General features: G+C 39.0%; 1 protein-coding gene across 1 annotated transcript; it reads right to left on the bottom strand.

The window, feature by feature from the left end:
* Positions 1-828: 828 nt before the first annotated feature.
* Agr3 (anterior gradient 3, protein disulphide isomerase family member) lies at positions 829-25,990 on the bottom strand. The gene is made up of 8 exons (XM_021202659.1): positions 25,883-25,990; positions 23,228-23,361; positions 16,920-16,983; positions 3,287-3,339; positions 2,348-2,424; positions 2,083-2,146; positions 1,582-1,665; positions 829-1,058 (listed from the first exon to the last, which is right to left on the bottom strand). Exons 2-8 carry the CDS (start codon positions 23,331-23,333, stop codon positions 1,009-1,011), a joined length of 498 nt encoding a protein of 165 aa, XP_021058318.1. The 5' UTR covers positions 23,334-23,361; positions 25,883-25,990; the 3' UTR covers positions 829-1,008.
* Positions 25,991-27,650: the final 1,660 nt, after the last annotated feature.

Raw genomic sequence — 27,650 nt, 5'->3', positions numbered from 1 at the left:
TATTAGAAGGGGATATCATCCTTCCCAGATAGTTATTTAGAGAAACTCTTTAATATTACTGAGATGATGTCACTTTTCTGGAAATAATAAAAATTTAAAATATCTACTAATAACTAAGAAAACATGTAGTTGAATTTTAAAATATATTCTGTTTCTGTTGAATTAGCTTTCAACTGCCTATCTTAATTTAAAGGGGTAAATGGTTGGTTAACTTTGAAATATTCTTCTAAAAGTTTAAAGATGTAATAAGGAAATCACTTATCATTTACAACAGCATATTTGTTATGCTGCAGAGGATAGGTGTAAAATTAGATCGGTGGACAAAGAGAACGAGGGCTGAGGAAGCAGAAGGGACCACCAACTTCTCACTGAGCCCCTTCTTCCCCCACTAGAAATGTATTAGGTACTCTGTATCTTAACCAAAGTGTCTGACATAGCAACATAAGGGAGGAAGACTCAGAGGGTCTAGTCCATGGTCAATTGGTACCATAGACTTGGGCAGAACAATTATAGCGGTGTGTGTGTGTGTGTGTGTGTGTGTGTGTGTGTGTGTGTGTGTGTAGGGGTAGAGGTTCCTCTTCTTGGTCAATAGGAAACCAAGAGCAAGATAAGGTGTCAGGGATGAGATACCCTTAATGTGCTACCCATTATGACCTATGACCTCCAGCTAGATCCCACCTTCTAAAGTCTACAGAACTTCTTTACTGAGAACCAATCCATCAAGACATGCGACAGGGGAGATATTGGATATACAGAGCATAGCAACTCTGAGCTCATGGCAAACTGTCTTTGCTACAGATCCAGGTAAACATCAAACTACAGCATGATCACACAGTTTAACATTTATTAAAATATAATTTTACCTTCATAAACTATCACAGACATGTCACAAAGCCAAATAGTGATGTTACAAAATTCATGGACTTGCACATTTGGTATTTGTTAGTGAACCAGATGTTTGTACCACACATTTGACCTCTTAGAGTGGAGACATCTTTCCATCATTCCTTACAACTCTGACTGGATAAGTCTTAGCGCTTTCTTCATGTTGTCTATCACTGAAATAAGAGTAAAGAAATATTGTGCTCTTAGTAAATGAAACTAGTAAATGTTAGAACTTAAATGATAATAAAATTGGATTGCTTACATTTTTGTATTAGTTGGCTCATTAACATACTATATTAATAAGCTAAATGAATATTTGTAAATTTATGGATTACATCAATCAGAAGTGGCTCATCAAATTCATTGATAATAAGTAACTAATTTATTAACGGATCTTTGAGAGACTGTTTTCTTTTTAATGAGTATTGCTGGATCTGAGACCAATACCATCTTCTTAAATATGACTAATAGTAACTGTTATTAAAAATAGTTAATAATCTTGAGTAAATTTTGTACCTCACTATTTATAGGCATTTAAGAAAGACAAAGTCATCATTATTGTTATCTGAGAAAAGAATCATATTGGGTCTTTGACACTAGGAGGAAGTATTATGGCTCCTAATGTTTGTGTCTTTTTAGAGTATCAGAGTCAGCTACCACCACTGATCAATGTAATTTTTGATGTAATTTACTCACACATGGGTAAGTCCTGGGGTTCGTATGTGTACAGTCTGTTAGAGTATCTTCCAGTTATATCAGCCCTGACAGTCAAAGAAGGGTCTGTCAAAAACAACACACAACAAAGTCACTCAAACATTGCTTAACGTGTTCTCAAACTTGTTCCTTCTCCCTACTCTAAGACCAAGGTCAGGAGAATGATAAGCAAAGTCAGTTTTCATCATGTGAATTCATGGATTAGCCTTCAGTCCTTTTAGAGAGGCATGGCTCTACTTTGTGGTATTGTATTAAAAGTGCATGGTTAAATTGATTTAAGAGCATAAATTCCTTTTAAATGTTTAAATTCTGTTAGCAACATAGTGCATTTTGGCGTAGATCTAACAAGAGCATAATGTTATTGCTTGGGTTAGAAATGGATCCCCTTTAAAAAGAACAGTGCTTAAGTTTGAAACTTAAAGCAAATAAAAATAAGAATGCTAAGGTTCCTACTGACTTAGCAAACCTGATGTGGACACATACCAACAAACATGATCCTGGGCACGTACTGCCCATCGGGTGACAAGTTCTTGTCCGTGGTCTCATGCTAGCAGTAGATGAAATAAATGAACATCATTAGATTGTGTAGCATTCTTTATGGAAGCTAAATTTCCAGAAAATTATACATTAGAGTCTTAAAATTCTGTAGTAACTAATACTTGACCCCGAATGTTTTGAAAAAAAAAAAAAAGAGTTCAACATTTCTATAAAGTTATGGCATTAAGACAACATTGTTGGGATCATGTACCATGAGATTCAGCATGATGAAGTCATTTTGTGCCATTTCTTGTATTTCTTCATTTTTGGCAAATTCCTTTTTTAGTGCTGTGAAAGAGAAGGAAATATCATTTTGCTTAACTTTGATATTACATTTTCAATGTATATCAAAGTTAGGCAATGTACATTGTCAATGTAATATCACAGTATGTTTTCTATAATTGTGTCAACGGCATGGGTGTAAATGGTTTGTTTTTCTTTTGCTACTTAGTCTGTCATTGGGAAGCAATGAGCTAGAGTTTGTTTATGGAGATGTCAACAGATATTAATGAACACAGTGGTTTTATAATTTACGTTACATAGTAACTCATTGGTTAGAAAAATTTCTGTCAGCAAATTTTCCACTCATCTTTATTTATTTTTAAGAAGTAGATATCACATTTCAAATAGCATATCAGAGTTTCACATTCAGCAGATTTGAATAACCATTATAATATATTCTCTGGATTGTATCTTACTACTTAGCTCAGGTTTACCTCTGACTCATAATCTTAATGTTGCAATTACTAGAGGGGGCCCCTAGGTGGCTCTTTCTTGGTCTTTAAGCATCTTGGTAGAATGGTGGTACTTTAGGAATTACATTATGTAGCAGAAGATGGCCTGGTCGGCCATCGTTGGGAAGAGAGGCCCCTTGGTCTTGTAAACTTTATATGACTCAGCACAGGGGAAGGCCAGGGCCAAGTAGTAGGAGTGGGTGGGTAGGGGAGCAGGGGCGGGGGTGGGGTATAGGGAACTTTCGGGATAGCATTTGAAATGTAAATAAAGAAAATAATAATAATAAAAAAATGTTAAAAAAAAAAGAATTACATTTTTTAAATGTTATTTTTCTACGTTTCTTCTTAACTATTCTTCCCAGCTAACTTCTATCTTATGTTTGGACATACAGTAAGCTCCCAGGAGCTAAAGTTACCTTGACAGTACTGACAGTCCTCCAGGTGGTGAATAACCATCAGTGGTTTGTTACTAAACAGAGAAAGCATAAAGTAAAGTTGCGTGATTAATGCTCAATCAAATTATAAAATGGAATTATATTTAAAGTTTTGGTACTATTGAGAAGACTTAAATAAATACCTTAGGCTCATACTTCATGGCAATGTGACCTATAGTAGGTAGTGTCATCTGGTGTGTGGCCACAGAACATACCAGGTACAATATTATAAGTGTCAGCTCACAGGCTGCATAGCATACTGAATCAGATTGTTGGTGTGGGGTACAAGAAGCACAGCTTAAAGTGGCAGGTGGCACTTAGGGCTACTATAGTATGTATAGATAATTAGAAAACCATGTTATCTCCAGGACTTATATAATCAACAGTTATTTCTAATGAAACCCTGATATATGATGTCAGGAGAGTCAACTTAAAATATCACTCATTTTTTATTTAAGTTTTTACAAAATAGTCATATTTGATCAGTTTCATATCATTTTATTCATGTGTCAACCTAAATTTACAAATAAATGAGAGTCCCTTATTAAAATATTTTTCAGGATCATTTTGATTTTAACTCTGCACAAAGCTGTAATACTAAGCGACTTACCAATTCTAGTCTAAAAGTAAAATGAAAATAGTAATTGCAGCAGGGATAAAATGATTAGGGTGTGGGTATTTCCATGGTTTATGTTTCATGCTTTTCCCAAAGGTTCTTGTGGTGGAAGCAAGGTCCTGAGTGGGATGAAGAGGCAGTGGAAACTCTGAGGGTAGAAGGTGGTTAGATAATGGCTGTGTCCTCAGGAATATGTCACTGTGTCTCCTGGGAGACGATCTGGTGTCCTGGGACTAGATCACTTCCCAGGAGGACGCTTTGCTGTGAGGTTGGAATCTTCTAATCCCTTTTGCACACAATCATATCTGGGATGCCATTTGCCATGGAGCCTCATCAGAGATGGGCAAATATTAATGTCTATGCTCTTGAACTTCCGGAGCCAAGTAAACCTCTTTGGTTTACAAATTATCCAGCTTCATGTATTTCTACTATACAACTATAATTAACAATACAAAACTAAGAAAGACATATTGGATAATTTTTTTCAAATATACTTTTAATACTAAGATAATTATAGACATCAAAAGATAAGTTTTGGAGTCATGCTTGTTCAACAACAAAAAATTTTTCATATCAATAAATTCTCAATTCACAAGATGTTCACATAATAATTTCAGAGCCAATTGATAATGATACAAGCTGCACACCTAGATTAGACAAATGGTCTCAATTATTCTATCTCTTTATGATATTCATAGCTACCTGTGGCTATTTAAAGCCTCACGGAATCTGGAACGTCGTCTTCCTCCTCCATCTTCCTCCCTCTCTCTCTGTTCTCTCTTCCTTCCCCTCTCTTAGCTCTGCCTCTCTTTTCCCTGTCCAATCACAGGATTCTTGTTGTGTTAATATTTAAATTAATTGGGGGAAAATTTTGCTACAGTTCTCTGCTCGGATGCCTTTTGGGGAATTATAGACTTGTTATGGGGATCTTTGCTAGTTCTCAAAGAACATTAATCAAAATATTCTATTCCCTTGTCCCATAATTATACTGTCCAGTTACTTCTCATGAGCTGTTGATAACAGGAAATCTGTTGAATGAGTGCTCAATGGGTGGCCTTGGAAGATTTCAATTTAAATCCACATGACTGCATCTTCCAAGTGCTGGGATTAAATATGTGTACTACCAATGTCTAGTAATGGAAGACTTTTGAAATTCTTTTAAAATTCTGAATAAAATTTCAGTGGTCTGTTTAAATTTTCTATTAATGATTCAATCTTGACAGTTTTATGTATATAGGAACTTATGTTTCTTTTAGTATGTCTAAATTATTGACTTAAAAGTTTTTAAAATAGTCCTTTGATCCATCTTTTTCCTTTGGTTATTTTTTCTTGGTTTATTTTTACTTTTATTTACATGCATGTTCATATATTTGTAGGTGTGCAGGTACCTAGGAATGCCACAGAGGCCTTGGATCTCATAGAGCTAGAGTTACATACACATGGTTGCTGGAAATTGAACTCTGGTCCTCTGGAAGAACAGTAAGTACTCTTACTCATTGATCCATCTCTCCATCCCTGTAATATCACTTGTAATTTCTTCTTTTCATTTATGATTTTATTAGACTTCGTTATTTTTCTTTGCTGGTATATTTACTGCTATGTGGTTTTATCTCTTCAAAAAGAAAGAATGAAAGGAAGGAAGGAAGGGAGGAAGGGAAGAAGGAAGGAAGGAAGAAAGAGAGAAAGAAAGAGAAAAGAAAGAGAAGCAGCTTTTATTTGTATGATCCTGTCCATTATTTTCTTATGGTTTTAAATATTTCCTTTCTAAGACTAATTTTGAATTTAGTTTCTTTCTATTTTATGGAATGAAGGGAGTTTTAAGGTACAATACTAGACTATTTGAAACTTTCTTATTTCAAATAAAACATAAGATAAAGGTATTTGCTATAAAAGTATATCAGTAAAGGTATTGATTCAGAATACTTCTCTCTTTGATATATTTATAGTGCATTGCCTGAGTTTTAGTGTGTTGACTTTCCTCTGATTTTCCTCAAAATAATAATAATAAAAAAAAACCTCTCCTTCTCCACCCATGCCAGATCGGTGATGCTGATATTCTCCCACTTGCTAAAACCTGCCTGTCTCCCTGGAGGTCTGCAGTAACCAGGGACACAGATGAGACTCCTGCTCAAATAGCCACACTAGTTGGGAACACTCACAGAGCCCAGGTGACACAGGACCTACCTTCTGCCAAGCTCCATCTTACTTCTGGTCTGCTTCTCTATCCTGGCCAGATCTGTAGGCCCAATACCCTCCTACACCCTACAGTCTGCCTGCCTCTCAGGAGGTCTTCAGTAACCAGGGAGACATCCCTTCTAGTTTGTACCTTCATCTGCAACAGGGGCAGATCCTGGCCCTGGAACCCAAAGCCTGCCTGGCTCACTGGAGGTTCGCCCTAACTAGGAACACAGAAGATCTATCCTAATCAGGGACACAGGAGGCCTGCTCTAACCAGACACACAGGAGGTCCTCCCTAACAAGAGATAGCCTCCCAGGAGGCTGATTCTAACCCATGTCACAGAACTCTACCTCCCTCCAAGGAGGCCTGCCTCAGTCAGAGGCACACAGGTCAGTTAACACTAGAGATAACCAGGTGGAGAGAGGCAAGGACAAGAACATAAGCAACAGAAGCCAGTGCAGTTTTGGACCATCAGAACCTAGTTCTCCAACCAAAGCAAGCCCTGGATACCCTAACACACATGAAAAGAAAGATTCTGCTATAAAATCCTATCTCATCAAGATGATAGAGGACATTAAGGAGGACATAAATAATTCCCTTAAATACAGGAAAACACAGGCAAACAAGTAGAAGCCCTTAAGGAGGAAACAAATCAATCCCTTAAAGAAATACAGCAAAATGCAATCAAGCAGGTGAAGGAATTGAATAAAACAGTGCAAAACAAAAATGGAAATAGAAACAATAAAGAAAACACAAAGGGAGGCAATCCTGGAGATGGACAACTTACAAAAGAGATCAGGAGCTACTGATGCAAGCATTACCAACAGAAAATAGAAGAGAGAATCTCAGGCATAGAAGATACCATAGAAGATACTGACACATTGGTCAAAGAAAATACAAAGTGTAAAAAGCTCCTAACCCAAAATATCCAGGAAATTCAAGATACAATGAAAAGATCAAACCTAAAAAACAATAGGAATAGAAGAGGGTGAAGATTTCCAGTTCAAAGGGCCAGAAAACATCTTCAACAATATCTTAGAAGAAAACTTCCCTAACCTAAAGAGAGAGATGGCCATAAAGGTACTAATCCAGCCATACAGAATATAGAGGAATGAGAACTCCAATACAAGAAGGGTAACTCCACCCACAAGAACATAAGAAATTATACATCTCACAGCAAACTCAAGAGAAGAGAATCACACACACATAATAACACCTACACAACAAAAATAACAAGAACTAAAATCAACTGTCTTTAATATCTCTCAACATTTGTGAACTCAATTCCCCAATGAAAAAACACAGACTAACAGACTGGATATATAAACAGCATCCAGCATTTTGCCACACAATTGAAACACACCTCAGTAACAAAGACAGACTCTACTTCAGAGTTAAGGACTGGAAAAAAGTTTTCTAAGCAAATGGTCCCAAGAAACAAGCTGGAGTTGCCATTCTAACATTCAATAAATACACTTTCTTTCTTTTTTTTTTTTCAGCCCTGAAAATATAAACTTTAATTGATAATGCATTTTTTTAAAATTTTATTTTTAATACGTTTTATTAGATATTTTCATTTACATTTCTAATGTTATCCCCAAAGTCTCCTATACCCTCCCAGTGCCCTGCTCCCCAACCCACCCACTCCTGCATCCTGACCCTGGCATTCCCTTGTATATGATCTTTGCAAGACCAAGGGCTTCTCCTCCCATTGATGGCTGACTAGGCCATCCTCTGCTACATATGCAGCTAGAGACACAGTTCTGTGTGGTTCTGCTTAGTTCATATTGTTGGTCCTCCTATAGGGTTGNCAACCCCTTTAGCTCCTTGGTTACTTTCTCTAGCTCCTTCTTTAGGGGCCCTGTGTTCCATCCAATAGATGACTGTGAGCATCCACTTCTGTATTTGCCAGGCACAGGCATAGCCTCACAAGAGAGAGGGTCCCTTCAGCAAAATCTTGCTGGCATATGCAATAGTGTCTGCGTTTGGTGGTTGTATATGGGATGGATCCCCAGGTGGAGCAGTCTCTGGATGGTCTTTCCTTCCATCTTAGCTCCAAACTTTGTCTCTGTAACTCCTTTCATGGGTATTTTGTTCCCCATTCTAAGAAGGAACAAAGTATCCACATTTTGGTCTTCCTTCTTCTTGAGTTTCATGTGTTTTACAAATTGTATCTTGGGTATTCTAAGTTTCTGGGCTAATATCCACTTATCAGTGAGTGCATATTGTGTGTTCTTTTGTGATTGGGTTACNTCACTCAGGATGATATCCTCCAGATGCATCCATTTGCCTAAGAATTTCATGAATTCATTGTTTTTAATTGTTGAGTAGTACTCCATTGTATAAATGTACCACATTTTTTGTATCCATTCCTCTGTTGAGGGACATCTGGATTATTTCTAGCTTCTGGCTATTATAAGTAAGGCTGCTATGAACATAGTGGAGCATGTGTTCTTATTACAAGTTGGAACATCTTCTGGGTATATGCCCAGGAGAGGTATTGTTAGATTTTCTGAGGAACCGTTAGACTGATTTCCAGAGTGGTTGTACAAGCTTGCAATCCCACCAGCAATGGAGGAGTGTTCCTCTTTTTCCACATCCTCACCAGCATCTACTGTCACCTGAATTTTTGATCTTAGCCATTCTGACTGGTATGAGATGGAATCTCAGGGTTGTTTTGATTTGCATTTCCCTGATGATTAAGGATGTTGAACATTTTTTCAGGTGCTTCTCAGCCATTCGATNTTCTTGAGTTTCATGTGTTTTACAAATTGTATCTTGGGTATTCTAAGTTTCTGGGCTAATATCCACTTATCAGTGAGTGCATATTGTGTGTTCTTTTGTGATTGGGTTACNTCACTCAGGATGATATCCTCCAGATGCATCCATTTGCCTAAGAATTTCATGAATTCATTGTTTTTAATTGTTGAGTAGTACTCCATTGTATAAATGTACCACATTTTTTGTATCCATTCCTCTGTTGAGGGACATCTGGATTATTTCTAGCTTCTGGCTATTATAAGTAAGGCTGCTATGAACATAGTGGAGCATGTGTTCTTATTACAAGTTGGAACATCTTCTGGGTATATGCCCAGGAGAGGTATTGTTAGATTTTCTGAGGAACCGTTAGACTGATTTCCAGAGTGGTTGTACAAGCTTGCAATCCCACCAGCAATGGAGGAGTGTTCCTCTTTTTCCACATCCTCACCAGCATCTACTGTCACCTGAATTTTTGATCTTAGCCATTCTGACTGGTATGAGATGGAATCTCAGGGTTGTTTTGATTTGCATTTCCCTGATGATTAAGGATGTTGAACATTTTTTCAGGTGCTTCTCAGCCATTCGATATTCCTCAGTTGAGAATTCTTTGTTTAGCTTTGTACCCCATTTTTTAATAGGGTTATTTGATTTTCTAGAGTCTATTTTCTTGAGTTCCTTATATATAGATTGGATATTAATCCCCTATCTGATTTAGGATTGGTAAAAATCCTTTCCCAATCTGTTGGTGGCCTTTTCTTTTTGATAGTCTTTTGCCTTACAGAAGCTTTGCAATTTTATGAGGTCCCATTTGTCAATTCTGGATCTTACAGCAGAAGCCATTGCTGTTCTGTTCAGAAATTTTTCCCCTATGCCCATATCTTCGAAGCTTTTCCCCACTTTCTCCTCTATAAGTTTCAGAGTCTTTGGTTTTATGTGGAGTTCTTTGATCCACTTAGACTTGAGCTTTGTACAAGGAGATAAGAATGGATCAATTCACTTTCTTCTACATGCTAACTGCCAGTTGAGCCAGCACCATTTGTTGAAGATGCTGTCTTCTTTCCACTGGATGGTTTTAGCTCCTTTGTCAAAGATCAAGTGACCATAGGTGTGTGGGTTCATTTGTGGGTCTTCACTTCTATTCCATTGATCTACCTGTCTGTCACTGTACCAGTACCATGCAGATTTTTTTAAATCACAATTGATCTGCAGTACAGGGTAAAATACATGTTCAACCAAAATATATAAAGCAGCATGGTGATATTCATCAAAGATGGTCATATTCATCAAAGGAAAATTCCACCAAGAGGAAGTCTCAATTCTGAATATCTATGCCTCAAATGCAAGGCCACCCACATTCATAAAAAAACTTTACTAAAGCTCAAAACACACTGAATCTCACACAATAATATTGGGAGATTTTAAAACCCTACTCTCACCAACAGCTAGTTCATTGAAACAGAAACTAAACAGAGATACAGTGGAACTAACAGAAGTTGTGAATCAAATGAATTTAACAAATATCTACAGAACATTTCACCCCCAAATAAGAGAATAATACAAATAATACAAATAATAACAAAGAGAATGATACAAAGAATCAACAAAACCAAGATCTGGTTCTATGAGTAAATCAACAAGCTATATAAACCCTTAGCTAAACTAGCTAAAGGGCACAGAGGCAGTATACAAATTAACAAAATCAAAAATTAAAAGAAAGACATAAAAACAGAAACTGAGGAAATTAAAAAACCACATCAGATCTTACTACAAAAGCCTATACTCAACAAAACTGAAAAATCTAGATGGAATAGATGATTTTCTAGACAGATACCCACTACCAAAGTTAGACCAAGATCAGGTAAACTATCTAGTCCCATAACTCCTAAAGAAATAGAAGTAGTCATTACAAACCTCCCAACCTAAAGAGCCTAGGGACAGGTAGCTCTAGTACAGAATTCTACCTGACCTTTGAAGAGAGCTAATGCTAATACTCCTCAAACTATTCCACAAAAATAGAAACAGAAGCAACACTATCTAATTCATTTCATGAAGTCACTGTTACTTTGATACCTAGACAACACAAAGGCCCACCAACAAAAGAAAACTTCAGGCCAATTTCATTTATGAATATTGATGCAAAAAAATACTCAATAAAATTCTCTCAAACTGAATCCAAAAACACATCAAAACCGTCATTCAACATGATGAAGTAGGTTTCATTCCAGGGATGCATGGATGGTTCAATATATGAAAATCCATCAATATACTGTATAAAAAAACTCAAGGGGAAAAGTCACATGATCACCTTATTAGATGCTAAGAAAGTCTTTAAGAAAATACAAAACCGCTTCATCTTAAAAGTCTTGGAGTAATCAGGAATTCATGATATAAACCTAAACATAATAAAAGCAATATATAGCAAACCAACATCACATTAAATGGAGAGAAACTAGAAACAATCCCACTAAAATAAGGAAGAAGTCAAGGCTGCCTACTCTCTTGCTATTTATTCAACATAGTACTTGAAGTTCTAGCAAGAACTATCAAGAACAATTAGGCAACAAAAGGAGATCAAGGGGACATAAATTGCAAAGGAAGAAGTCAAAGTATCACTATTTGCAGATGATATGATACTAAACATAAGCAGCCCCCAAAATTCCACCAGAGAATTCCTACAGCTGATAAACAAGTTCAGCAAAGTGGCAGGATATAAAATTAACTCAAACAAATTAGTGGCCTTCCTTTATACACACGATAAACAGGCTGAGAAAGAAATTGGGGAAAACAATACCCTTCACAGTAACCACAAATACTAGAAAATATCTTGGTGCAGCTCTTACCAAGCAAGTGAAAGATTTATATGACAAGAACTTCAAATCCCTGAAGAAAGAGATCGAAGAAGACATCAGAAGATCTCCCATGCTCATGAGTTGGTAGCTAACCAGTCAAAGTGGCCATCTTACCAAAAGTGATCTACAGATTCAATCTAGTTCCTATCAAAATTCCAGCACAATTCTTCACAGACATGGAAAGAGCAATTCTCAACTTAATATGGAAAACCAAAAATCCAAAATATCCAAAACAATTCTCAACAATAAAATATCTTCTGGGAGAATCACCATCCATAACCTCAAGTTGTACTACAAAACGATACTGATAAAGGCTGAATAGTATTACTACAGAATCAGACAGGTTAATTAGTGGAGTAGAATTGAAGACCCAGAAATAAGTCCACACACCTATGGACACTTGATCTTTGACAAAGAAGGTAAACCATACAGTGGAAAAAGTAAAGCATCTTCAACAAATGGTGCAGGTCTAACTGGTGGTGTGCATTTAGAAGAATGAGAATAGATCTATATTTATTATAGAGCACAATACTCAAGTCCAAGTAGATCAAAGATCTCAACATAAAACCTGATACACTGGATCTAATAGAAAATGGGCAAGAGTATTGAACTCACTGACACAGGGGGAAATTTCCTGAGCAGAAGAGCAATGGCTTATGCTCTAAGATCACCAATTGATAAATGAGACCTCATGAAACTGAAAAGCTTCTTTAAGGTAAAAGACAACATCAATAGGACAAATTGGCAACTTACAGATTAGAAAAAAACCTCACTAACTCTACATCTGATTGAAGGCTAATATGCAAAATATATAAAGAACTCAAGAAATTAACTTCAAAAAAACTAAACAACCCAATTAAAAATGGGGTACAGAGGTAAACAGAGAAATCAAAATAGAAGAATCTCAAATGGCTGAGAAGCACTTAAATGTTCAAAGTCCTTAGTGATAAGGGAACTGCAAATCAAATCGACCCTGAGATTCTACCTCACACCAATCAGAATGACTAACATGAAAAACTCAGGTGACACCTCATGCTGGCAAGGATGTGGAGAAAGAAGAGCATTTTTGCATTGCTGGTGGGATTGCAAACTGGTACAACCACTCTGGAAATCAAACTGGCAGTTCCTCAGAAAATTTGAAATAGTTCTACCTGAAGACCCAGATATACCATTGTTGGGCATATACCCAAAAGTTGCACCACCATACCACAAGGATAGGTGCTCCACTGTGTTCATAGTGTCCTTATTTGTAATACCCAGAAGCTGGAAACAATCCAGATGTCCCTAAACCGAAGACTCTATGCAGAAAATGTGTTTTATTTACCCAATGGTATACTATTCAGCTATTAAAAGTGAGGACATCATAATGGAACTAGAAATATCATCCTATCTGAGGCAACTCAGGCCACAAAGGCTCAGGTATTGGGGGTGGAGCAGGAGAGAAGCCTGGAGGGCCAAAAGAATGAATGGAAATAAACAGCATCAGGGTTTGGGGGTGGGGAGTGGAGGGACCCTCTAGAAAGTACCAGAAACCCAGGAGGTGAGAGACTCAAGGACTTAATGGAGGTGACCTTAGCCAAAATGTCCAACACTGGGGAGAGGGAACTCGAAGAGCCCACCTCCAGTAGAGGGTCAGGGTGACTAACCCACAGTCAAAATTTCTGACCCAGAACTGTTCCTATCTAAAAGAACTGCAGGGACAAAAAATTGGGAAGAGACTGAAGGAAAGGGGATCCAATGACTGGCCTAACTTGGGATCCATCTCATGGGTAGGCACCAAAGCCTGACACTATTACTGATGCTGTGATGTGCTCACAGACAGGAGCCTGACAGGACTTTCCTTTGGGAGGCTCTACTAGCAGCTGTCTGAGACAGGCACAGATACTTACACCCAACCATTGGGCTGAAGTCAGGGACTCCTATGGTTGAATTTGGGGAAGGATTGAAGAAGCTGAAAGGGAGAGAGACCACATAGGAAGACCAGCAGTCTCAACTAATTCAGACCCCAGGGATATCTCCCAAAGACTGAGCCACCAACAAGGAGCATACACAGGTTGGTTGGAGGCCCTTGGCACATAAATAGCACAGGTCTGTCTGGTCAGACCTTTGTGGGAAAAGATGCCTGTAATCCTAGAGAGACTTGAGGCCCCAGGGAAGGGGAATGCCTGGTGTGTGTGTGGGAGCACCCTCTCAGAGGTGAGGGAGAGGAAAAATGGGATGAGGAACTGCGGGAGTTGGGGCAATGGCTGGAAGGTAAATAAATAAGATAATTTTAAAGTTCTCCCTTAATATCCTTTTGGCCCATATGACACATAAATGTGTGTGTGTGGTATGTGTATGTAGTACACACACAAGAGTGCTCTGTGTTGTATGTGTATGCAGTGCATGCACTTGAGTGTGTGCTTGCAAACACCTATGCATGGTGAGACCAAAGCTGGAAGTCTCTGTCAATCCACATCAATGCTCTTCTTTATTTTCTTGAGCAGGTCTCTCCCAGAACCGTATGTGTGCTACTTCATCTAGGCTGGCTGCCCAGCGAGCTCCTGGAATTCACCTGTCTCCACAAAGTCTCGTGGATTTCAGACTGACCTTAAACTATATAGCGGGGATAGCCTTGAACTCCTGATCCTCTTGCACCTACTTCTAGAGTCCTGGGAATGTAGGCGTGCACCATCACACCCATTTTATGTGACTATGAGATTGAACTCAGGGCTTTTTACTCACTCTGCTAGCACTACTAGCTGGGCTACATCAGCTGCCCTAAATATTGATGTATTTAATGGATTAATTTTTAGTTTTTACTCATTCTAGAATTTCTAGATTAAATTCGACCGTATCTGAGCAGATAAGTTCAGTGGTCTGAGGCTGCAAATTGTCTATATGTTGTTTCTTAATTCATATTTGGAAATGAAATTTTTCTGTAGTATTTATTTAGTTCTGGGAGTTTTTAACTCCATTTTCACTTAATTTCCTGTGTTTTCACTTTAATCTGAGAATTGAAAATGAATATTCTTCAGATATATGAAAAACTCTGCAGGAGATTTTCTAATCTTTTTTTTAATTATTATTATTTTCTTTATTTACATTTCAAATGCTATCCCGAAAGTTTCCCATACCCCTCCCCCCACCTCTGTTCCCCTACCCACCCACTCCCACTACTTGGCCCAGGCCTTGCCTTGTGCTAGGTCATATAGAGTTTGGAAGACCAAGGAGCCTCTATTCCCACTGATGGCCGATTAGGCCATCTTCTGCTACATATGCAGCTAGAAACACAAATCCAGGGGGTACTGGTTAGTTCCTGTTGTTGTTCCACCTACAGGGTTGCAGCCCCCTTCAGGTACTTGGGTACTTTCTCTAGTTCCTCCATTGGGGACCCTGTGTTCCATCCAGTAGCTGGCTGTGAGCATCCATTTCGGGGTTTACCAGGCACTGGCATAGCCTCACAAGAGGCCGCAATATCAGGGTCCCTTCAGCAGTATCTTGCTGGCATGAGCATTAGTATCTAGGTTTGGTGGCTGATGATGGGATGGACTCCCGAATGGGGTACTCTCTGGATAGTCCATCCTTTCATCTTAGCTCTAAATTTTGTCTCTGTACCTATAACCTTTCATGAGAGTTATGTTCCTTATTCTAAGGAGGAATGAAGTATCCACAAATGGTCATCCTTCTTGATTTTCTTCTGTTTTCCATAATGTGTCTTGGATATTCCAAGTTTCTGGGCTAATATCCGCTTATCAGTGAGTGCATATCTAGTGACTTCTTTTGTGATTGGGTTACCTCACTAAGGATGATATCCTCCAAATACATCCATTTGCCCAAGAATTTCATAAATTCATTGTTTTTAATGGCTGAGTAGTACTCCATTGTGTAAATGTACCACAGTTTCTGTATCCATTCCTCTATTGAGGGACATCTGGGTTCTTTCCAGCTTCTGGCTATTATAAATAAGGCTGCTATGAACATAGTGGACCATGTGTCCTTATTACCAGTTGGAAGATCTTCTGGGTATATGCCCAGAAGAGGTATAGCTGGATCCTCCGGTAGTACTATGTCTAATTTTCTGAGGAACCACCAGACTGATTTCCAGAGTGGTTGAACAAGCTTGCAATCCCATCAGCAATGGAGGAGTGTTCCTATTTCTCCACAACCTCGCCAGCATCTGCTGTCACCTGAATCTTTAATCTTGGCCATTCTGACTGGTGTGAGATGGAATCTCAGGGTTGTTTTGATTTGCATTTCCCTGATGGCTAAGGATGTTGAACATTTTTTCAGGTGTTTCTCAACCATTCGATATTCCTCAGTTGAGAGTTCTTTATTTAGCTCTGTACCCCATTTTTTAATGGTTTTTTTTTTTTGAGTTTTTGGAGTCCAGTTTCTTGAGCTCTTTGTATATATTGGATATAAGTCCTCTATCGGATTTAGGATTGGTAAAGAGATTTTCTAATCTTTAAGGAGTAAAAATTATGTTACATTTGATCATTGACCAGTACCTGGCACATAAGAGAGGATGATCAACTAGTACTTGGACAATTAACTATGAATATGAGCGTGATATAAAGATCCCCAGGGTGTCTGGCTCACCAGACCTGCTGGAGACTCTTCCTATAAGTTGCTTTCCTACTAAGCTTGCACAGTGCTTAGTGAGTGGCACCACAGTATTCATACATCTTATATTTAAAGCTTGCCTGTGGAAAAAAGAAATTCATATTGGAGGATTTAAAACTTTTACAAATAAAGAACCCCACTTGTTATGGGAGATGTTCCCCCACAAACTCGATTGTTTGAACAATTGTTCTCAGCTGCTCGTATTATGGTTTTTTATTATGTTTTTTGCAAAGTTTAGAAGGTGGAGAGAGTTGGGGCTGGTAGACAGTACTCATGGGATATACCTGACCCTGGTTCTAGCCCCATTTTCTGCTGACGGTCAGCATGGTGGAACCTGCCGCCATGCCTTCTTTGCTATGATGGATTCGATGTCCAAGTCCTGGCTCAAGATAAAGCCTTCCTCCTTAAGTTGCTTCCCGCCAAGTGTCTGGTTACCTTAATGAGAAGAGTAGCTAAAACAGCATTGTGTTAGCAGTTGTGACTTCACACAGCCTACAATGATGACACAAGAACTGTGGCTTTCTTTCAGAAGCAAACATAACTCTTTCTGGGTTTTCCATGAGGCATGGCAGATGGCACGTGAAGAGAAACTGAGAGGGATGTTACCTTTTTCGAGCATGAAAGAGACCTTCTTCGTACGTTTGCACCCACGTGATGTCATCGCCCCATCCTGAGGAAGAGATAAATCCTTATATTATTCCAGGACCACAGGTCTTTGACTGAAGAGCAGATGTCAACCTACACACCAATAATAGCTCCAAAGCTGTTGAGTGGCATGCACTGTAAAAGATATTAAGTTATATCTGGATACAAAGATGGGGTGCCCTATCAAATTGTATGTTATAGGACTTGGGAGTGCACATCAAAGCTCAAGATCAGCCTCAAATCTATTCAGCACTGATCAGGGCCAGATAATTGATGGGTGGTGGCTGAGAAGACATCCCTGTTTATGTAAAACCTCTACCTTTTAAAACATACATGAATCAACGGTTATCTTAGCATACTTCCAAAGAACTGCCAAGAGCCCTTTCCACTGCACTACCAAGTGCCCTTTGAGTCTTGAGTGTCAAAGGATGCTGACTGCTTCTATGCAATTCTACTTTCACTTTTTGCTTGAAAAATGTTTAAGGAGAATTACAAACACACACACACACACACACACACACACACACAGAGAGAGAGAGAGAGAGAGAGAGAGAGAGAGAGAGAGAGAGAATGAATGAATATGAATTCTGGAAACATCCAAAGAGTGAAATACGGGGAAAGAGAAAGCTGTGGCTACAGACAGAATCATTAGCCTTAGAAAGGAGATGGCAGTAATTGTGAGTGTACACTAGAGAGTAAAGAATGAAACTTTCAGGAAGTAGAATGTACAGGGCATCAAGGAGCATTGCCGAGTGGGCTTTTCCCCAGATACAGATGAGAAAAATTGACATGAAGTATCTGAGTTAGAGTCAGGTTTTCCTGTGTGTTAAAATGTCAGATTGCAGCGTCTACACTTGATACCGCAGACATCTAACAACAGAGATTAGAAGAAGAACCATGAACTAAGACACATGATTCTGTTTCTTTTTGTTTCATTTATTTGATAACAACTTTATTGAGATATCATTCACATATTATTCAGTTCACTAATAGAAAGAGTATATTCTTTGTGGTACGTTCCCAGAGCTATATAGCTAACATCACAGTTGATTTTAGTACATTTTTTACCACCTCAAAGCAAACTCTTGTTAAAAAAAACCTAATTAAATTTATTTATCCACTTATTTATTATTTATAATGTGTTCAGCACCAGTGTGGAGGACTGAGGACATCCTGACAGTGTGAGGATTCTAGGAATGAAATCCAGGCCTACTAGGCTTGGCACTAAGCGCCTTACCTGCCATCCATGCTCTACTTTTTAGATCATTCTCAGCTCCAAACACTAAATCTAGTTTGAACCCCTGTAGTTTGCATATTCTTGGCATTTCATGTACGTGGACTAGCCCCACATATGCACTATGTGACCTTTGTGATTGAATTATTCACTTAGCATGTTTTCTGAGTTTATGCTCTGTCACATGTTTGTAGTTAATGACTTTTCTGTGGCTTAATATTATTATTCCATCACCTAGAGCCAGGCTTGGGCAGTGAAAGAAGTTGGTATCAGTATAATGGGATATTGCTGTGACAGACCTGACTATACTGTTTTGGGGAGGATTGCGGAAGGACTTTGGAACTTGGGGTTAGAAAAGCTTCTGATGTGGAGAGCTCAGTGGGCTGTTCTGTGGGAGTTTGGAAGATGAGCATGCTGAGAGCAGTGCAGAAGATGGAGGCTTGGTTTGTGGCATTTCAGAGGGATGCAGAAACTCTGTCAGGCTGTGTGTGTGTGTGTGTGTGTGTGTGTGTGTGTGTGAAGATTCTGTGGTGATCCAGTTAGCTGGACTGAAGTAACAGTTTCGCTTTGCTGGAATATTCCATGCTGGTCAGCTGGGGCTGAGAAATTTGCAGGGAAGAGCCCAGCACTGTTGAGGTGAAATCTGAAGTGAAGAGTTTCCTGAGGGTCAGCACACAGAATGTGGCCAAGAATGTATCCTGTGCTGGCAGCCGAAGTTGGTACTATAAGAGTCACCCAAGTGGCACTGGTTTGGAAGGCATGAAGGGGTCATGGAGAGAGCTGAGGCATGGCACTGTGAGTGACTAGAAGTGGCCTTTGGGGAAGGTACAGCCTCAGTGACAGTTGAAGGCTCAGGATTGAAAAGCTACAAAGGGCCAGGCAGGAAAGTTGAGGCTTGAAAGTGCAGCTCAGTTGCAGCAGAAGATCCCAGCCTTTTTGAGATACCAGTGCCATGGAATGACCACTAAGGACATCGGCAGCTGTGGAGTAGAGCCAGCTGGACCAGAGACAACAGGGTGTATGTGTTGCAGAGGGCAGAGCTAGAGAAGCAACCCAAGCCATTTGGAGGAGCCCAAAAGTTTGTGAGTGAATCTGAGATACTTGGACAAGTTATTTACACGTTTGGAGTTGGTTTTTGCTTTGTTCGGGTTGTGATTATGCCGTTTCTTCTCCTTTGAAATAAGAATGAAACCCAGAGTTTAGAGACTGAATTTTTAAAGAGATTTTTAGGTTTTAAAGGAGACTGAATGTTTTTAAAGAGACTGAATTTTAAAGTGTTTGAATTTGTAAAGACCATGGGACTTTTACTGTTTGTTCAGTGTTTTATATTACGAGATGGATCGTGGAGATGAACAAGAAAGAAGTGGTTATGACTTATCAGTGATATGTTTGAGTGTCAAGTTGGCACGGGATCAATTATCCTTCCTGGTTTTATGTCAACTTGACTCACACCAGAATTACCGGAAAGCAGGTTACCTCATTTGAGAAAATGTCTCCATAAAGTCCAGCTGTAAGGTATTTTCTTAATTAGATATTATTGAGAGAGTCCCAGCCAATTGTGGGTGGTGCCACCCCTGGGCTGGTAGTCCTGGGTTCTATAAACAAGCAGACTAAGCAAGCCACGAGAGGCAGGCCAGGACGCTGCACCCTTCTGTGGCCTCTGCTTCAGTTCCTGCCTCCAAGTTCCTGTCCTGTTTGAGTTCCTGTTCTGACTTCCTTCAATGAGGAACAGTGCTGTGGAAGTGTGAGCTGAATAACCCTTTTCATTCCCAAGCTTCTTTGAGGTTTCATCCTAGCAATAGTAACCCTAACTAGGACAACTACTTTATATACACTCATCACTCGATGGAAATTTTGGGTTGCTTTAACATGTTGACTTTGATGAATAGCATTTATATGAACATAAAAGAGTTTGTGAATGGGTATATATTTTTATTTGTTTGGGACATATAGGCAGAAGTGAAATTGCTAATTTAAATGGTAACTGTAATTTTAACTTTCTTTTCCATTGAGACAGGCTTTTGCTCTCCCTGTGCCAGGGTGGCCGCAAACTTACAAGTGCTGGCATTAAAGGTGAGTGCCACCATACCTGGCACATATTTTAACTTTCTGAGGAGTTGTTAGTTAAATTGTTCTACAAAATCGCTGTGCCAATTTATAGTAAGGGCAAAATAATAGATAGATTTGTGCTGGATCAATATCTTAATATTGGAAAACATCTTTGTTGTTTTGGTCCCCACCCAGGCCAGAGTCCACTCAGTAATGATCCCGAAAGATGATCTGATGTTGCTTTAGTACATTGCACATTAACCTACTCTAGAAATATGATAGCTGCCCCGTGATTACTTTTCTTTCTTTGCTTGTATTTATTTTAGATTTTTACTTTTATCTTATATTTTAAATTTGTATTGTTTTGTATAAGAGTGTTTTGCTTGCATGTATCTATATGTACTACAAGTATGCCTTGTGCTCATGGAGGTCAGCATTCGATTCCCTGGAACTGGAGTTATAGATAGCTGTAAACTGCCATGTGGGTGCTGAGATGTGAACCCAGGTTCCCCTGAAAGAACAGCAAGTACTCTTAACTGCTGCATCATCTCTGCTCAACAACAGCAAGTGCTCTTAACTGCTCCCCGCATCTGTTGTAAATGTCACTCAAATGCTAGAGCTTTATCAACGGAAACATTCCAGTTCTCTTTTCCCTGCTCAGCCTAGTTCCACTGACATTAAAGGACCATCATCTCTTCTGTTTGAATTCACTAGTTTCTGAATATACAAAGGAAGAATAATATAACTTCCCAAATAGTCATAGCTCTGCAGGGGGGCACATTGTGTCGTAACTGTCTTCATTTAGTCTAGGTAATAATCACAATGGGGCAAATGTGACAGAATTTAAATTCTCTTCCAGGTCTGGAATCCTGGCTATTGTTTTGTCTCTAGCTATGGTTTTCTGTGAATGATTTTATTCACTCATCAGCTATGCATTTACTGAGTATCTGTTCTATTCTAGGCTCTTGGATGGGCTGCCAGAAGTTCTTTTGTTTCATAGCCCATGCTGGACTTGAACTCACAAATTGAGTGCGGGAAAGCACTTTAGGCGAGCACCATCATGCCAAGCTACAATTCTCACATGAAAAGGATGCTGGGAAATGTTTTGGTCACAAAACACTTTGTGTGTGTGTGTGTGTGTGTGTGTGTGTGTGTATTTTTTAACCACTTATTTCTTTTCCTCACCAATCTTATGTTTTCTTCCAATTGGTTTCTGGCCTTAACTGTTTGGAACAGTTCTTTGCTTTACGGGACTGCACTCCTTCCACCTCCTCCCGCCTTTCACCTCACTTTCCCAGCCCTTTCTAACATAGAACTTGATATCCAGAGGGTCAGCAAATATAAGCCAACCCTCAGTACAGTGAGTCTCAGCATTAGTGGTCTTTTTCTCTATTAAAGCAGCATCTTCATAGCTGAACCAAGTTATTCAAAGTAAGCCATACATACTTCAATTTGTTTTCATAAGGTTTGCAGTAAAGGGGGCCATAAAGATGGCATAGCAGGTAAAGGCTCCTACTACCAAAACAGATGACTTGAGTTTGATCCCTGGAACCCAAACTGGGGGCAGGAGAGAACAGAGTTCAGCAAGTTGTCTCCTGACCTCAGCACATAAATAAATAAATACATGTAGTAAAACTTCACTGCAGAGTTTTAGAGCAACATTTGAGTGGGCTCACAGGGTACTGATGTCTTATACGTCAGCTATAGAAATGCCACCCAGGTCGACTGTGGAAGGATTTGAACAACAATTAGTAGCTTGGCCCTGGGTGGTTTAAATGTACTAAGCTATTTATTTTATAACTCTCATCTTTGTTTGGAGAGCTATGTGATAAATTATATCCAGGGAAGCATTTTTGCCCTTTATTTATTTTGCAGTATACATTGCCTTTCTAGACATATAGATTGTGATTGCTGAGCTAACTAACTAATTACTTGATTGAATTGATTGACTTTGGTAAACAATAATGGACACATAGCTGGTGGACTATATATGGGAAGAAATGAATGGCGTGGAAGTCAGTCTGTTTTAGCATTTTAGATACCCTGCGGTATACTGCACTGTTCACTGTGCTCAAAGCACCATTTCAAAGAGTGGCCAAACATTATGTGGTTCTCCTGCTTATTTGAATTTATCATGCTGGGGCAAATAATTATCAGCATTTACCGTTTCCCTTGAAACATCAAAACAACTCTGAAATCTGTTCTTTTTCATCCTTTTGGATATGAAGATGTATTTTTTTCTTATTCCAAAGTAAAACTATAAGTATAAAAAAATAGAAGTTTTTCTGAAACCAAAGCCAAATGCAGATGTCTAAAGTCAGTGCACCTGAGTCCTAAGAAAGACTTGGTCATCCAATGTTATCAGGAAGTGAAGGAAAGCATGATTTCCTGGGTAGCCTTGTATAAAATAATAACATTATTTTCTTGCCTTACATAGGGGCCTGGGAATTTGAGCAAACTTTGCACAATCTTAAATTGCTTTCAGGACAACACTATGGCATCAAAGAGTCACTTTTTTCTAAGATTCTGATAATCAAAGCTATACACATCAAACCAGTTCTTTACAACATATACAAAAAAATCATTCAAAACATTTTTTATTGAGCCAGGCATAGTGGTTAGGAGGCATAGGCAGGCACATCTCTATGAGTTGGAGGCCAGCCTGGTGTACATGAGTTCCAAGCCAGCCAAGGCTACATGGAGAGACCCTATTTCAAAAACAAAAACAAAACCCCAACCCCTAACTGGTATTATTTCTTTGAAATTTGATTATTTATTGTCTAAAAATAAATGATCACCTTTAGAAAAGTTTGTTTTAAAGCCATACATAACAAATATCTAGGCCTTCTTTCTTCTTTCTTCTTTCTTTTTTTTTCTTTTTTCTTTTTTCTTTTTTTGCTTATAATCAAACTATAGACAGATACACCAAATATACCGAGAACAGTTGAAATGACTGAATTTAGGAACTACAATGAGATTATGGTACCTCTTGAGAGTGTCTGAGGAGGTCTCTTTTCTTTTTTGATAGCAATGGCAAGGTTTGAAGAAACTGTGATGAGCAAGAGGCAGAGGACCAGAGCAGAATGTAGCATCTTATCTTCTGTAGTCACTCAGAGGCAGCTAGAAGATAATTTTCAGAATCTGGTCATTTTTAGCAGTCAGCTATTTAAAGATATTTGGATAAACCCTAAGCTGACAGGTTCACTTTTTTGATTTCACATTAGATAAACTCAGAGGATCATTTAAAAAAACATTTAAAAAGCCCACTGAACCATCTTAGACAATTTTAAGTTTGTGAAGGTTCTGGAAATCCTGACACAGGGTGACATTTGAGAGGAGGCTGAGGGTACTGAGCTGTCCCTGAGGTCACTGTGCTGTGCATAGCCCCACTGTGAAACTCAAACAACATCCTGTTTGTTATCATTTTCAAACTTCATCATGCAGAGCAAAGTTGAGTCTCGGCACCAATATTTTTTGTCTTTTCATCTTTCTGGGCCTAATAACTGGGACAACATCTTTAACTCTATAGCAAAGTGAGATTAGATATGGAAACATTTTTTTTTCAGTTACAAATAAGAAGCAAAGTAGACTATAGACAAGCCTTGATTTTAGGTTTTTTTTTTGTGCTTTGTAGGCACACAGCTCCAACGTCACTTAGTCTTCTACCCTTTCAATCTAAAACTCTTCTCTTTAAAAAGTGTCAAGTCTTATTACATTCCTGAAATGACACATAGGGATAACAGTAGAAATCAGTGTGCAGATATCCTCCGTGCTTGTTCAAAATTTCTTAAAACATTTTGACTGTAGATTTGTGTCATTGGGCAGTGAATCCCACCATAATAATGACATTTCCTAGCCCAAATCTAATCAAAAACTGCTTACTGATCCTGCTTGAATGTGGCTACATTCAGCTTCATTAAGAAAATCATGTGGAAAATGGAAAGATTCACGAGACACAATAACTTGGTCCCAGGAAAACAACAGGTGACTATGATGGTTACTGCAAAATAGCATCTGAGATCTTGTAGGGCAACAGCTCAGTGGAGGGTTATACGCCCTGGTTTCTCTAGATATTTTATTTGTCTCGTTCCCATATGTTCTCATTTTCAGTGATGCCCCTCCTAAATCGATGATGTTTGCCACCCCAGGTTAGTCTTATTGAAATTAGTTCCATCCATAATTGCCAGTAGAACCATTTATTGCCTTCTTTGTATGCAGGGTCTAAAAACATGTTAAACAATAACCATGTCTGATAACATATCAGTTTATTTCATATAGCTTATAAAGTCATAAAACATTTCAGAATGTCATCTTGTTCTCTTATGGTTTGGCCATCTTGCACCTGAACAATGAAATGAAGTCGACGGTAGGTTTTAGCAGGGAACAGGTCAGCCTGGGCTAACAAGGTCAACTTGGGAGGGTCAGCTTCAGTCAGGCTGCAAGTTGCAGTAGTAATGTTAAAAAGCTACCTACAAGAAAGTCTTATCAACTTCTAGAACCTCTACAAATGAGCTACAGGCAGGAAATAAAAAAAAAATCTCAGAGATTGTCTCTTCATCTTCCTTGAGAAGGTCCAAAAATATTTTAGGATCTTAGAAGGAAGAGTTAAGCAAAGCTTCTCTGGAGAAAACATTCAGAAAGCTCTTGATGCTAGAAACAGAGATGAACAGGTGGAATCTACATCAAGAAAAGAGAGAGAATGTACAAAGTCATAATTTGTGCTATTTTAGGTCAAGTTCAATTGTGGTTAACCTAGTAATCCCTAATTTCTATTATTTATGTATTTATTACATATCTGTGTGCTATTGTCATGCACATTTTTATATTTAAAGTTAAGAATCTTTGTTAGATGTTGTAAAAAACATACCAACAGTATTCAAAGCAATGTGTCTTGTTTACTTGTTTACTGTTGTTTGGGCAACAGCGATGCTTCCCTTGGTCCAAGTGTGTCTTGCTGAGAGTCCTTAAGGTCCAGTTGGAAGGGAGAGGCATTGGGACGAATTCAGATGATTCTAACATTACAGCAGCATCAGATGCCTTTGGGAAGCACCAACCCTGCCATCTACCAAAAGGCTTCATTAGCATTGACCAATTTGCACTTTCGGCTTGTAGTTTTGAAAAGTAATTTAACACAATCCATTTACTTCTATATTGGAATTTTCTGTAGTTTAAAGTAAAACTTTAGGGATGAGAGAGATGGTGCAGTGGTTGAAAGTACTGATGGCTCTTCCAAAAAAGACCTGGGTTCAAAAGACCCACACCCACATGGCAGTTCACCCCTCTCAATTCCAGGAGGATACAACACCCTTACATAGACATACATGCAGGCAAAACACCAGTGCACATGAAATAAAAAATAATTATTAAAAAATAGAACAAAACCTCAAAAAATACAAGCAAGCATTGTTGTTAGCACCTGGAATATTAAAAGAGATCATTTTAGAATAAGTCTAATTTACTCTATTATTAATATGAATTGAGAGTAATACTGTGAAGCCAGCCCAGGAAGCCAAGTTAGTAGCAACAACAGAATAGAGCATCATTTCATGTTCCCCACTTCTAAGAGTCTTACTTTTAAATAGAAACAAAATGATCCTTTAGATATAGCAGAGATTGAGAGATTGAAGTTTGGCCTGCTTACCTGAGCTGCCCAGTGCTCTTGTTAGAAACGTGTTCTGGATGTTACTCGTTGCAAAGGGGTGTGGATTTATAAGCACACACACCTGACCTACAACTTCACCTGCATAGCAACAAGAGCGCTGTCACCTGTGTGCTCACAAACAGAGGCTTGTCCAAAGAACTTGGTTTCATTCCAGTTCTCATGCTTTGCAGGAGAAAGCGCTCCTCCCTCTAAATTAAGATCACATGTCTTCATAAAATGACACCAAAGACTTCTTTGTGCTTTTTTTCTCTCCACCTTTTACTTTCCAAGGTAATTGGACATTTGGCTAGATTTCAGCACTGCAAGAAAAAGGAAAGAAAATGGGGGAAAAGGCAGGGGCAAGGGGATGAGTGTAGAAATCGTGTGTAGGCCATTGTTCCCAATGGAAGTTCTGGAAGCTTTGTGAATTACACAAAAAGAAAATTGAAATTCTTCAGGGTGACTCAGATTTCAGGAATATAATACCGAGTTAAAGAAATCAGGGTTTCAGGGTTGCTTTCTTTCCTTCTTTCCTTTTGCAGAGAGAGAGAGAGAGAGAGAGAGAGAGAGAGAGAGAGAGAGAGAGAGAGAGATTTTAAATTTTTTAAATGTTTTGATGTCGAAATAATAATTTGGTTATTCTCTGCAATCCTTCTTGTTTGTTTTTGATATTGTTATATACTAAGAATTTATCTTATTTAGTTTTAGAGAATAGCTGTGTCTCATTAGCTTGCAGTAAAATTCCTGAACGCCGAACAATGGGATTTACAGTGTGTGGGCAGGTGAGTTCCCCAGTGCTTCCTGTCCCTCCAGCCTCTTGAAGAATATTTGGGGTAGAAAGTTTCAGTTCAGTTCAAGCTCGACGAGGATGTCCTGGAATGGGCAGATGGAAACAGGAGGGAGCAAGGAATGGAGGGGGATTAATGGGAGAGACTACTGGAACTGAGGGGCACTTCGAGGACAATGTGGAAACCTAGTGCAGGAGAAACTCTCTGGAATCTATGAGAGTGATCCTAGTGAAGAACCCTGGTAATGGGGGTACAGATCCTGAACTGGCCATCTTCTATAAGCAAGCAAGTCTTCCAGGTAGGAGACATCAACCCAGACACAAATCGTTTGGTCTTCAATTTTTCCTTCATGCAAGACGAGCTGTGCTGGGTAATGGTGGTGCAGAATTTGTGGGAGTGGCTAACAATGACTGGTCCAAATTGAGGTCCACACCAGGAGAGGGATTCCAGCCCTGATACTGCCTGGAGGACCAGGAACTAAAGGCTGACTAGCCCATCAACCTAGGATAGAACTAAACACCACTGGGGATATTCTGCTATACTCATAGATTGGTCCCTAGCCAAATTGTCCTCAGAGAGGTACGCATCATTCAGCATCTGATGGGAGCAGATGCAGAGACCCACAGGCAAACACTAGGCAGAACTCAGGGACTCCTCCCCATCCCAGAAGAGGGGCAAGAAGGAGTATAGGATTCAGAGTAGTTGAGGACACCACAAAAACACACCCCACACAATCAACTAAGCAGGCATCACAGAGACTGAAGTGAGAATCAGAAACCCTATATGGGCCTGAGCCTTGCATGTATGTTATGATTGTGTAGCGTGGAGTTATTGTGGGTCTTCTAAGAGTGGAAATGGATGTGTCTCTCAGGTTTTTACCTGTTCTTGGGATCCTTTTCCCTCCTACTGGATTGCCTCATCCAACAGATATGAGTGTTTGTATTTGGTCTTATTGTAACTTGTTATATGCCATGTTTGGT

This window comes from Mus pahari, chromosome 7, assembly GCF_900095145.1.
Source record: "Mus pahari chromosome 7, PAHARI_EIJ_v1.1, whole genome shotgun sequence".
NCBI lineage: Eukaryota > Metazoa > Chordata > Mammalia > Rodentia > Muridae > Mus > Mus pahari.
Note: the sequence above shows the minus strand (reverse complement) of the source record. Positions and strands in the feature narration are given on the sequence as shown.